The sequence below is a fragment of the Oncorhynchus masou genome, chromosome 21 (genome assembly GCF_036934945.1).
Source record: "Oncorhynchus masou masou isolate Uvic2021 chromosome 21, UVic_Omas_1.1, whole genome shotgun sequence".
NCBI lineage: Eukaryota > Metazoa > Chordata > Actinopteri > Salmoniformes > Salmonidae > Oncorhynchus > Oncorhynchus masou.
This window is the reverse complement of record NC_088232.1, coordinates 9,510,281-9,523,382: the sequence shown is the minus strand read 5'-3', so window position 1 is coordinate 9,523,382 and position 13,102 is coordinate 9,510,281. Positions and strand designations below refer to the sequence as shown.

The window sequence follows — 13,102 nt, the reverse complement described above, 5'->3', positions numbered from 1 at the left end:
ATCCCAACCTTAGTGTAACCTTCGAGTCTCTCGCTTGATCTAATGGAAAAGGAGATACCTAGTCCGTTGTCCAACTGAATGTATTCAACTGAAATGTGTCTTCCGCATTTAACCCAACCCCTCTGAATCAGAGTAATATGTTTGGCATTCTGATTGGCTTTTTATTTTTTTTATTTTTATGGAATTGCTTTATCTTTTACATTTAGGAATTTGTTAGAATGTGTTCCATTGTACAGTATCATTGCCTTCGATACATTACTCTTAGAGAACTACTAGGTGCGCAGGCTTTCCCTTCAACTCTACTTTAACACATCTGATTCAGCGAATCAAGGTCCTGATGAAGGTATGTTTCAGCAGAGCTGGAGCCAAAGACTACATCTCCACCTGTGCGATACTGGATGGATATATATAGATATATCTTCCCAATAGACTGCCACATATGACTGCTTCTTATACTTGCGACAACATCTTCTTGAGTGTCTGTCTTGCGTTTTAACACCTCCAGATGCCAGCAGTGACTTCTCCCTGTTCGAGGCCCTGAGGGAGACTATCTACTCGGAGGTGGCCACGCTCATTTCCCAGAACGAGTCGCGGCCCCACTTCCTCATCGAGCTCTTCCACGAGCTGCAGCTGCTCAACACGGACTACCTGCGCCAGAGGGCACTCTACACCCTACAGGTAAACACGTCCGAATGAGGATTTACTGATGATCCTAGACCAGCACTCCTACTCTGAGACTGTAAATAGTATTTCATACAATCCATGGGTAAACCTCATAGGAATGGATACAAGCCACAAGGAGCTGCTGATAAAGACTTGAGGTGCCAAAATGTTGTTGATAAATCCCGTAGGAGCATAGAATGTACAGCTCATGATTGTAACCCTCTTCCTTGCTGTTGGATTCTCATGTTTAACCATGTCTTTTTGCTGTTGACCTCCAGGACATAGTGACCAGGCACCTGACGGAGAAGAGTGCGGCCGAGGACCAGGCCTCCACCCTGGGCCCTGTGGCCTGGGCAGCCGGCTCCCAGTCAGAGCTCACCCCCAGTGAAAGCCTGGCAACCAGCGACGGGGTGAGACAGACGGTTTTACACACACACCTGCCTCTTCATTAAATCACTTGCCTGTCATATCTCCCACTCCCTCTTTTCTCTTCTCAAGCTTTCCCTATCTCTCACTCTTTTCTCTAGCCCATGTCTCATTTCTGACACCTCTCACTTTCTCACATTTACATTTAAGTCATTTAGCAGACGCTCTTATCCAGAGCGACTTACATCGCTCACTCTTTCCAGCCATCCATCTTAAACACTGTCCATCTATTTTTATTTCACTCTCATCCATCTTAAACACTCCGTCCATCTCTTTTTGTCTCTCCCCCTACCTCCTTTGTTCCCCCCCTCGTCTTTGAAATCCAGTGCTCCAGTTGTCAGTAAGGCTGTGCCTTGAGGCCCATCCGTCACTCTGAGCGAAGCATTGCGGTTGCTGCCTGCCGGACAGATTAGATGTGTGTGTGGTTATGCAGGTCTTTGTTCTAGCCCAGGTCCCCGGATGTTTTGCTAAATTATAACAATCCCTTTTGTAAATCACTCCTTTGTTCCCCAGTGATGGATGAGATGCCCGATTTTTTTTTTCCCTATGTTTGGAGAAAAGGATACAAGGGCGGATGCGCAGCCCATTGTTTTTAGTCTATTGCATCCCGAGATGGAACAGACCAAAATCGGTCAAGGGAGTTTAGCAGAGCGGTCTCTGCAATGAATCAACGTTTTTCTTTTGTTCTCCCCCCTCTCTTCCTCATTCGAACAATGAATGATGAATGGGTTCTCGTTTAGGATTTTTTTCTTTCTAAATTGTGTTTGTTAGCCCCCAATGGGTGAGTGGTGTGTGACTGAATTCCCTTTTTACCTCTCAGGATGTGTCGGAGAAGAACATCCGGGTCATCAAGCATCATGTCCCGAGTAAGAGGCGGAACGACGCAGAATCGGTAGACAACGAGAGCACCCTGTCCACCACCTCCAACCTGGAGCCGTTCGCTAACGATGACTTAGGTATAATTTTTTAGTTGAGTTGAGTTTATTGTCCCGCGTTGCTCTTCTAATGTCCTTCTCTTGTGTTCTCTCGCTCTCTCTCCCTCCCCTCTCTTGCCACTTGCAATGCTGTGCTGCCAGGTAACACAGTAATCCACTTAGACAAGGCTCTAGCCAGGATGAGAGAGTACGAGCGCATGAAGCTCAAGGCTGAGTTTAGCCCCAACACCACCGCTGCTACCGCCTCTGAGGCCTCTGCTAACTCTTCTGCTAGCGCTGCTCAGCTGCTGGAAGGTACACATCTCTCTCTCAACTTCTCTCTGTTCTACATCTCACTCTGGTAGAAATGCGTAACGCTTGCTCCCCAAAGCCATGTGCTTCGTCCCACTCTACGGTGTTGTGGTCGGTGGGTGTGAACACTCCCCCACACGTGTTTCCAAGTGCAAAGCACTTTGGCTGTCTCCGGTCTCATGTAGAGTCCTTGAAGTGTGCAGTCGCGCCCTCACGCACTTAGTAAAGAAAAATGGGATATGGCAATGGTGTGCTGAGCTGTTTTGATTTCTCTTGGTGCCAGCTTACAAAACACACACCTCAGATGGGAGATAATAATACATCTGTGTCTGTGTGTGTAAAGGTGCGGGAGTCTGGTCAGGTGATGTCCACTGTCCCCAGATCGACACCCAGCAGCTGGACAGACAGATTAAGGCCATAATGACCGAAGTCATCCCGTTCCTCAAGGTAGGAACCCAGGACCCGCCTCAATACCCTATAGTGGTCTCCCTTTTGCCTCCTGTCCTTCATTTATACTAGGGGTGATCAATCCTCATCCTGGAAAGCTACTGGTCTGGATGTGCCCAAGCCCAGCTCAGATAATCCCTACCATTGTGTAGCAGAGTTGTCCTAATGCTTCAATGTTGGCAGACACAATGTAAGTAACTTAATTTGGGTCCCTCTAATTGCCCTGAATGCCTCTGTTGATCCAGAAATCATGTACCTATGAACCAGTTATACTGTTACCACTGAGACGGTGTGCCCTAGTAGGAATTCCACTGTGTGCAGCTCACCCTGCACTATCAGCTCAAACATAAATAACATGAGCATGTCTACTTATGCTAAGCTTCCCATTAAATCAATGAAAACAATCAAGCATTCCAGAGAAGTGCTAAAAATAGCCCACATTAACATAAGGAACAATATTCTATCTCAAACACACATTGATAACACCTTTGATACAGTGGCAGCAATACATGGTTATAACATATACAGAAATGCCAATGGTGGAGGTGTTGCTGTTTTATATTCAGAATTTATGAAATTGCTTATTCCAGTTACAAAAAAAACATGCACCCATTTTTAAGAAAATAACTAAAAAGTGTTAAATCCCCTTGGATTGATGGGGAATTGAAAAACGGTAGGGTTGAGAAGGATGAGGCAAAAGGAATGGCAAGTCTGGATGCACAACCGATTTCACAAACGTACTGAAAATTGAGAAAAAAGAAGAAACTATAATATGAAACACAGATGAATGATAGTAAAAAGCTTTGGAGCACTTTAAATGAAATGTTTGGCAAAAAGGCAAAGCTCCATTCATTGAAACGGATGGCTCATTTTTCACACAACCCACTGTTATTGCCAATGACACTGACTTTTTCATTGGCAAGATTAGCTAACTTAGGTATGGCGTGTCAGCGTTTGTTGCTGGCACAACACATTCAAGAAAAACTGATTTAAATGAGGAAAGACAAGCGTTGTGTAATTTTGAATTCCATAAAGTGGGTGTGGAAGAAGTTAGACAATCATTTTTTATCAACAATGACAAGCCACCAGGGTCTGACAACTTGGGAAATGACTGAGGATAATAGCAGACGATATTGCCACTCCTATTTGCTTCTTTAAGAGGCTCCTCTGTCCTCCACTCGTTACCTGTATTAATGGCACCTGTTTGAACTTGTTATCAGTATAATACACCTGTCCACAACCTCAGTCACACTCCAAACTCCACTATGGCCAAGACCAAAGAGCTGTCAAAGTCACCAGAAACAAAATTGTAGAACAGCACCAGGCTGGGAAGACTGAATCTGCAATAGGTAAGCAGCTTGGTTTGAAGAAATCAACTGTGGGAGCAATTATTAGGAAATGGAAGACATACAAGACCACTGATAATCTCCCTCGATCTGGGGCTCCACGCAAGATCTCACCCCGTGGGGTCAAAATGATCACAAGAACGGTGAGCAAAAATCCTAGAACCGGGGGGACCTAGTGAATGACCTGCAGAGAGCTGGGACCAAAGTAACAAAGCCTACCATCAGTAACACACTACGCCGCCAGGGACTCAAATCCTGCAGTGCCAGACGTGTCCCCCTGCTTAAGCCAGTACATGTCCAGGCCCGTCTGAAGTTTGCTAGAGAGCATTTGGATGATTCAGAAGAAGATTTGGAGAATGTCATATGGTCAGATGAAACCAAAATATAACTTTTTGGTAAAAACTCAACTCGTCGTGTTTGGAGGACAAAGAATGCTGAGTTGCATCCAAAGAACACCATACCTACTGTGAAGCATGGGGGTGGAAACATCATGCTTTGGGGCTGTTTTTCTGCAAAGGGACCAGGACAACTGATCCGTGTAAAGGAAAGAATGAATGGGGCCATGTATCGTGAGATTTTGAGTGAAAACCTCCTTCCATCAGCAAGGGCATTGAAGATGAAACGTGGCTGGGTTTTTCAGCATGACAATGATCCCAAACACACCGCCCGGGCAACGAAGGAGTGGCTCCGTAAGAAGTATTTCAAGGTCCTGTAGTGGCCTAGCCAGTCTCCAGATCTCAACCCATAGAAATTCTTTGGAGGGAGTTAAAAGTCCGTGTTGCCCAGCAACAGCCCCAAAACATCACTGCTCTAGAGGAGATCTGCATGGAGGAATGGGCCAAAATACCAGCAACAGTGTGTGAAAACCTTGTGAAGACTTACAGAAAACGTTTGACCTCTGTCATTGCCAACAAAGGGTATATAACAAAGTATTGAGAAACTTTTGTTATTGACCAAATACTTATTTTCCACCATGATTTGCAAATAAATTAATTAAAAATCCTACAATGGGATTTTCTGTTTTTTTCTTCTCATTTTGTCCATCATAGTTGAAGTATACCTATGATTAAAATTACAGGCCTCTCTCATCTTTTTAAGTGGGAGAACTTGCACAATTGTTGGCTGACTAAATACTTTTTTGCCCCACTGTGTGTGTGTTTTTTTTCACCTTTATTTAACCAGGTAGGCCAGTTGAGAACAAGTTCTCATTTACAACTGTGACCCGGCCAAGATAAAGCAAAGCAGTGCAACAAAAACAACAGTTGCACTTAAACAAACGTACAGTCAATAACACAAAAGAATAGGAAAATAGACAAATCTATGTACAGTGTGTGCAAATGTAGAAGATTTGGGAGGTAAGGCAAGGTAGGCCATAGAGGCGAAATAATTACAATTTAGCATTAACACTTGAGTGATATATGTGCAGATGATGATGATGATGAGCAAGTAGAGATACTGGGGTGCAAAAAGATAAATAACAATATGGGGATGAGGTAGTTGGGTGTGCTATTTACAGATTGGCTGTGTACAGTGATTGGTAAGCTGCTCTGACAGCTGATGCTTTAAGTTAGAGAGGGAGATCTAAGTCTCCAGCTAAAGTGATTTTTGCAGTTCGTTCCAGTCATTGGCAGCAGAGAACTGGAAGGAAAGGCTGCCAAATGAGGTATTGGCTTTGGGGATGACCAGTGAAATATTCCTGCTGGAGTGCGTGCTATGGGTGGGTGTTGCTATGGTGACCAGTGAGCTGAGATAAGCTTTACCAAGCAAGGACTTATAGATGACCTGGATCTAGTGGGTTTGGTGACGAATATGAAGCGAGGGCCAGCCAACGAGAGCATACAGGTCACAGTGGTGGGTAGTTTATGGGGCTGGTCATCCCCAAAGCCAATTCTTCCTTCGGCCGCCTTTCCTTCCAGTTCTCCGTTCCAGTCATTGGCAGCAAACTGCAAAAATCACTGAAGCTGGAGATCCCCCTCACTAGCTTTAAGCACCAGCTGTCAGAACAGCTCACAGATCACTGCACCTGTACATAGTTGGATGGGCTATCTCATCCCCATACTGTATTTATTTATTAATCTTGCTCCTTTGCACCCCAGTATCTCTACTTGCACATTAATCTTCTGCACATCTACCATTCCAGTGTTTTAATTGCTATATTGTAATTACTTTTCCACCATGGCCTATTTTTCTTTTGCCTTACCTCCCTTATCCTACTTCATTTCAACATACTGTATATAGACTTTTTCTACTGTATTATTGACTGTTTTTTCCATGTGTAACTCTGTTGCATGTGTTGAACTGCTTTGCTTTGTTGGCCAGGTCGCAGTTGCAAATGAGAACTTGTTCTCAACTAGCCTACCTGGTGAAATAAATAAAAAGAGAGCAGCACTTTATTATGGACTTCTTTTTGTCTTAACAACATGATCAACAAGGCAGGTCCAACAGGCAACTACTGTTGTGTGGTCAGGTGCCACAAAGAGGGACCTCAGAAATGTACAATTGGCTCAGAACAGGGCAGCACGGCTGGCTCTTAAATGTTCACGGAGAGAACATTAATAATATACATGTAAATCTCTCATTGCTCAAACTGGATGAGAGGTTGACTTCATAAGAAGTGTTGACTTGCTGAATGCACAGAGGTGTCCGTTTTTGAACTACTAGCACACAGCTCGGACACCCATGCATACTCAACAAAACAAGCCACCAGAGGTCTCTTCACAATCCCCAAGTCAAGAACAGACTATGGGAGGCACACAGTACTATAGAGAGCCATGACTACATGGAACTCTAATCCACATCAGGTAACTGATGCAAGCAGTGGAATCGAATAAAAATACACCTTCTGGAACAGCGGGGACTGAAGACACTCAGGAACAGACACACACACACACACACACACACGCTAGCACACCCACTCTACACACACGTACGTTATAATATTGTTGTATGGTGGTATTATACATTTTGTATTGTAGTGGTGTAATAATGTTATGATTTACTGTTTTATCTTTGGTTTTATGTGTGATGTAAGTGCCTTTTATGCGTTTGGACCCCGGGAAGAGTTGACAGCAGCTAATGGGGATCCCTAATAAATACAAATGTGCAGACTCGTGCTACATTTGGAGTGCAATAACATAAGAATATTGTGACAGTGACTTGAGCAATTTTTCACTATTGGCAATGGAAAAGCCCTGGTTTTTGTTTTGACAAACAATTTGGCAAACTAGCATGATTTTGAATCCAGAAACTGTCAGGTACCCAGGCTAGCAATATACTTTGTTAAAGGCAAAGAACTGAAAGAGGTTGTTTTTGTTCTTGTGGTCTGTCAGGAGCACATGGACGAGGTGTGTTCCTACCAGCTGCTGACATCGGTGCGGCACATGGTGCTCACCCTCACCCAGCAGAACGACGAGAGCAAGGAGTTTGTCCGCTTCTTCCACCGACAGCTGGGAGGCATACTGCAGGTATGATAAGCCTTATGATGATATAGCAAATTTAGAGGTTTTCCCCACTGTGATTCAAACCTCAGATTGGTCCGGTACCCGTTTTATTTTGGTGTAAGAGCTGAAAACGTCCACTCGAACAAGTTAACAAAGTGCAGACTAACATAAGAATTTATATCAAGAAATATTGGTTCAGCCATTTTAAAATTAGTATCAGCAAAGATTTTTATAACTAAGCCAAGATAGACGACAGCCTCTCGTTTCCATGGGAACAAATGAGCTATAGTGGGCAGAACAGGCAAGGAAGGGGCAAGAGCCAAGCACGAGCTTGTGAATCTTTTGATTCAGCCATTTTTAAAAATAAGTATCAGTGTGCAGCTTTCTTAGACAGATTTTCTCAACACCTATTCTATCTAGTACTGTTTTTAGCTTATCATTATTTTCAAAATGGGTTCCTAAGTTTCTCCCTCCCCCCTCAGGACTCTCTGAGTAAGTTTGCAGGACGTACTCTAAAGGACTGTGGCGAGGACTTGCTTGTGGAGATCTCTGAGATCCTGTTTAACGAGCTGGCCTTCTTCAGACTCATGCAAGACCTGGATAGCAACAGCAGTAGTACTGCTACTATAGCTAAATCCCAGGCCAGGCACAAGAACTACAAGATACCTAATAATAACCAAGTCAAGCAGGAACACAGGAATAATGAGGTAGGTGGAGGGGATAGGGGTGTGGGTGAGTGTTTTCATATTGGAATTGTGTGTGTCATTCAATCTAATATCAAATGAGCAAATACATTTCAAGTCTGGTGAACATTTGACTACTTTCAGGAGAACAAGTCTCCGGAGGTCGAGAAGTCCTTTTCCCCAGCATATCTCGATGAAGACAAAGTGAGGAAATCAACATTCAACATCTGATTTTCTTGTGTGGTTAAGCCAGATGTCTCTTTAGACTACACTTAGCTCCTGAACTGTCTAGCTTTCATTTCAGTGATTTATTAGCAAGCTGGACATTGTATGTACGTCCATTATAATTTCTACAGTTTCAATTTGGTTTAGTCATTTTAAAGTGTGTGTATGTACTCAGCAAAAAAAAGAAACGGCCTCTTACTGTCAACTGCGTTTATTTTCAGTAAACTTAACATGTATGAATATAAGATTCAACAACTGAGACAAACTGAACAAGTTCCACAGATGTGATTAACAGAAATTGAATAAAGTGTCCCTGAACAAAGGGGGGAAGGTCAAAAGTTAGTCCGTATCTGGTGTGGCCACCAGCTGCATTTAAGTAATGCAATGCATCTCCTCCTTGTGGACTGCACCAGATTTGCCAGTTCTTGCTGTGAGATGTTACCCACTCTTCCACCAAGGCACCTGCAAGTTCCCTGACATTTCTGGGGTGAATGGCCCTAGCCCTCACCCTCCGATCCAACAGGTCCCTGACGTGCTCAATGGGATTGAGATCCGGGCTCTTCGCTGGCCATGGCAGAACACTGACATTCCTGTCCTGCAGGAAATCACACACAGAATGAGCAGTATGGCTGGTGGCATTGTCATGCTGGAGGGTCATGTCAGAATGGGACTGCAGGAAGGGTACTCTGTAAAGTGAGTTAGTTCAACCACGGACAATGACAAGAAGCTCAGTCTGATACTGTGACACACCGCCCCAGACCATGACGGACCCTCCACATCCAAATCGATCCCGCTCCAGAGTACAGGCCTCAGTGTAACTCTCATTCCTTCCAACAATAAACGCGAATCCGACCATCACCCCTGGTGAGAAAAAAACGCAACTCGTCAGTGAAGAGCACTTTTTGCCAGTCCTGTCTTGTCCTGCGACGGTGGGTTTGTGCCCAAAGGCGACGTTGTTGCCGGTGATGTTTGAGGACCTGCCTTACAACAGGCCTACAAGCCCTCAGTCCAGCCTATTGCGGACAGTCTGAGCACTGATGGAGGGATTGTGCTTTCCTGGTGTAACTTGGGCGGTTGTTGCCATCCTGTACCTGTCCCGCAGGTGTGATGTTCAGATGTACCGATCCTGTGAGGGTGTTATACGTGGTCTGCCACTGCGAGGTCAATCAGCTGTCCGTCATGTCTCCATGTAGCGCTGTCTTAGGCATCTCACAGTACAAATATTGCAATTTATTGCCCTGGCCACATCTGCAGTCTTCATGCCTCAGGCACGTTCACGCAGATGAGCAGGGACCCTGGGCATCTTTCTTTTGGTGTTTTTCAGAGTCCGTAGAAAGGCCTCTTTAGTGTCCTAAGTTTTTATAACTGAGACCTTAATTGCCTACCGTCTGTAAGCTGTTAGTGTCTTAACGACCGTGGCACAGGTGCATGTTCATTAATTGTGTATGGTTCATTGAACAAGCATGGGAAACAGTTTTTTTTTTTTTTTAAACCTTTACAATGAAGTTATTTGGATTTTTATTATCTTTGAAAGACATGGTCCTGAAAAAGGGACATTCATTTTTTTGCTGAGTTTATAAATTATATATATTTTTTAAATGACACCCCTGGTGTAGTCTAAAGGTTGGAATTAAGGTGTGTAAATGTCTTAACTTTTTACATCTCACTCTGTGTGCCAGGATGAAGATGAGACGGAGCAGAAGGAGACCGAGAGGGAGCAGCACGGAGGGGAGGGGAAAGACAGAAGGAGCAGCGAGGCCTCTGAGATGGAGGAGGATGAGGGGGCTCGAGAGGGACTGCTTCACTCTATTAGTGAGTGAACACTACAATGCGAGGCGCCTCAATTAGCCTAAAAGCTACTCTGTAAAGTGAGTTAGTTCAACCACGGACAACCTTGCTAGTGACCGTAGCTACTAGAGGAAGCTTGTGATCGAGTGTTCTGTAGGTTCACAATGGAGGATTTGTTGTGAATCTTTATGGTCACGTCATTACAACTGGCGCCAACCTATTTCCAACAAAGTAAACTCCTACTACGATTATGACGAGTGCCACACCTTTGACTTGTTCTCCTAGTGCTAACCCTTTGTTGTTTTGTGTTCTTTGCCAGGTCTGTCCAAGGCGGAGACCCAGGCCCTGACTAACTATGGCAGTGGGGAGGATGAGAACGAGGTCGAGATGGAGGAGTTTGAAGTTGAGCCCCAGGACGTCCAGACCTCCCTGCAGGTTAGCAATGATGGTGGAGAGCAATGGGTTAGGACACACACACACTCAGTACGCACACTTCCGTTAGACTGTCTATTTACCATCATCTCCTGTATTTCAGGTAGCAGCAAATGAAGCCCCATCAAATGGAAACCGAGAGATGAAGTCTGACCAAGAAAGCTCTGAGAGTAACGATGGTAAGAACGCTCACGGTTGTTTTTCTGTCTCTTGGCTTTTAGTCAGCCAAAATAGTACCTGTTTTTTTTCGTCCACATTTTTGTAAATGGTTGCCAGATGTTTTCATTTTAGCAATGTTTGGTCTGATGGATGCATGTGTTTTCCGCCCCTCTGATTTTCTATTACACCCCCCAATCCTGCCTCTCCCTCCTTTTTCCTTCTCTCTATCCTAAACTTTTCTGCTTGCTTATCGCCCCCACCCCCAGTCAAGAGCAGTAAGTCCGAGTCCATCGATGTGGTAGACTCCCCAGAGGAAGAGCGTGAGGGTGTGGAGCATGGGAGGCCGGAGGGGGAGAGCCAGGGAGGTGCAGCCTCAGCCACCACCAACAACCAGGAGGGCTCCCACGGCTCAAACAGCAGCGGCAGCCCTGACACCGAGTCACCTGTCATGCTCAACATAGATGTAACACCACTTACATAGACCTATGATCCTTTTTAAACTACAAAATTCTTTAATAGTTGAATTTAAGTCTAAGTTTATTTATGTGTATTCCAATGTCTTTATTACTTCTCCAAACCCTTTATAATGTATATGCTTTCATTTTATTCATGCAGGAGGTGGGATCAGGAAACATGAGCCAAAAGTCCGACGATGAAGACTTTGTGAAAGTGGAGGATTTACCCATGCAGCTGAGTGTCATATGTGAGGTGGGACGAGCCCGAATGACTCCATTTCCCCTGTTATCAATACGTCCACTTCCTTTTCCCCCCCCCCGCTTCTTACAAACTGTCTGATCATTGGTCTTGTGAAATCTAGTAATGTTCTCTCTGTGTTTGATGAACAGGAGGCGCTCCAGAAGAGGGTAGTTGAGGAACAGCAGAATAATAATCTGTCTGTTGAGATCCTCAATGGGAACGCTGACACTAGTGGACTCGTGGGCAATGGACACACGCTCAAAGAACCAGGTAGGTACATACAATATCTAGTGAAATGTCTGGCACAGTTTATTTCAAAATTGTTTCTTGAAACTGGTAGAGCGCAACTTCACAGAATGTCCAGGGAAATGTTGCAAACCGATATTAGTCTGCCGTGTAGACATGTAAATGTTGGCTATGTACTATTTAATACTATTGTATCCATCTGTGTTTGCGATATCTTTAGGAAGACAATGATTCGTCTACTTTTTTTTTCTCATCTTTATTACAGAAACGATAGGTGCACAAAGTGCATAAAAAGACCGTCTTTTACAAACGTTGTCGAATGAACCACTACAGAATAATCCTAAAGATGTTCAGACTCCTATTGGTACTTAATGATTGGATGGTCGCAAGGGTTGGCGAGACAATGTCGTGCCAGTGACTAAGCTTCGCTCAAAACCGTTTGACCAACTACAACGGTTAAAAACTACAACTGTAATGTAATCAACACTGTTTTGTTTATTTCTACTCCTGAGGCTGTATCTATTAAGCACATCAGAATAGGAGTGCTGAAGATCTAAGATCAGTTTGGTATTTTTGATCATCATACATACTGATTGTTTGGACAAGTTGGACCTGTTCCTAGCTCAGTACCCATTCTGAGACACTTGATACATACAGCCCCTGATTACTGAATGTGTTCTTTGATTTAGGGTGGGGTCTCTCTCTCACTCTGCTGCTGTGTTACGAATAAAGTTTTACAAGCCTCGTTTGAATCCTTTAGTCTAGCAAACTTGTTGAAAATCGCCTTAGTTCTGTTTTCTGCGGATTTGGAATCGGTTTGTCATTTTGAATAATTTTATTTGTTCATCTTCTTGGCCTTGTCTTATTCTTTCTCGCTAGCTCCCATGCTTTTCAAGCATCTGAACTCTTAACGACAACACTAATGAACTACAAGTACGACTTCAAACTTGATTCAGGCTGCTTGCGAGTCATTTCATCACCTTTTGGCTGTAAAGACTACATTGACACCTAACATCTTTTCCCTTATGTCATGGGGCTGTCGTCACCTTTTACTGCACTCTTAATGTTACCTTCCAAATCTTAGTTTGACCCTTTTTGTTTTCTCTGGGCAGTTTCCCATGTAATTAAAGATAACTACTGTATGTAGTTTTAAAGAATAAAATGATGGAACTTTTCAAAGCGGTGGCTTGTCTTTGTGTTTAACAAGTGTAGTTTACTGGAAGGCTGTAGACATAACACCTAAAATCAGATTACTTGAATGCAAAAGATGTAAACTGATTGATCAATGCTTTCATGAGCCCAGTTTATACCTGGTGCCGACATGT

The 13,102-nt window shown here is 43.9% G+C and overlaps 1 protein-coding gene across 8 annotated transcripts in view; it reads left to right on the top strand.

Annotated features, from left to right (window-relative positions):
* LOC135507776 (pericentriolar material 1 protein-like) overlaps window positions 1–12,956 on the top strand; it is a 39,502-nt gene extending 26,546 nt beyond the window's left edge. For 7 of the 8 annotated variants that reach the window (XM_064927424.1, XM_064927420.1, XM_064927419.1 and 4 more), the window contains 15 exons: window positions 506–678; window positions 942–1,073; window positions 1,910–2,045; window positions 2,166–2,318; window positions 2,659–2,762; window positions 7,438–7,572; window positions 8,031–8,255; window positions 8,376–8,435; window positions 10,136–10,268; window positions 10,564–10,679; window positions 10,780–10,855; window positions 11,102–11,298; window positions 11,451–11,543; window positions 11,681–11,801; window positions 12,043–12,956. In XM_064927424.1, coding sequence (XP_064783496.1) covers window positions 506–678; window positions 942–1,073; window positions 1,910–2,045; window positions 2,166–2,318; window positions 2,659–2,762; window positions 7,438–7,572; window positions 8,031–8,255; window positions 8,376–8,435; window positions 10,136–10,268; window positions 10,564–10,679; window positions 10,780–10,855; window positions 11,102–11,298; window positions 11,451–11,543; window positions 11,681–11,801; window positions 12,043–12,068 — 1,880 coding nt within the window. In that variant the 3' untranslated portion in view covers window positions 12,069–12,956. The remainder of the gene's footprint in view (window positions 1–505; window positions 679–941; window positions 1,074–1,909; window positions 2,046–2,165; window positions 2,319–2,658; window positions 2,763–7,437; window positions 7,573–8,030; window positions 8,256–8,375; window positions 8,436–10,135; window positions 10,269–10,563; window positions 10,680–10,779; window positions 10,856–11,101; window positions 11,299–11,450; window positions 11,544–11,680; window positions 11,802–12,042) is intronic. The other variant, XM_064927422.1, reaches the window with a different exon arrangement.
* Window positions 12,957–13,102: the final 146 nt, after the last annotated feature.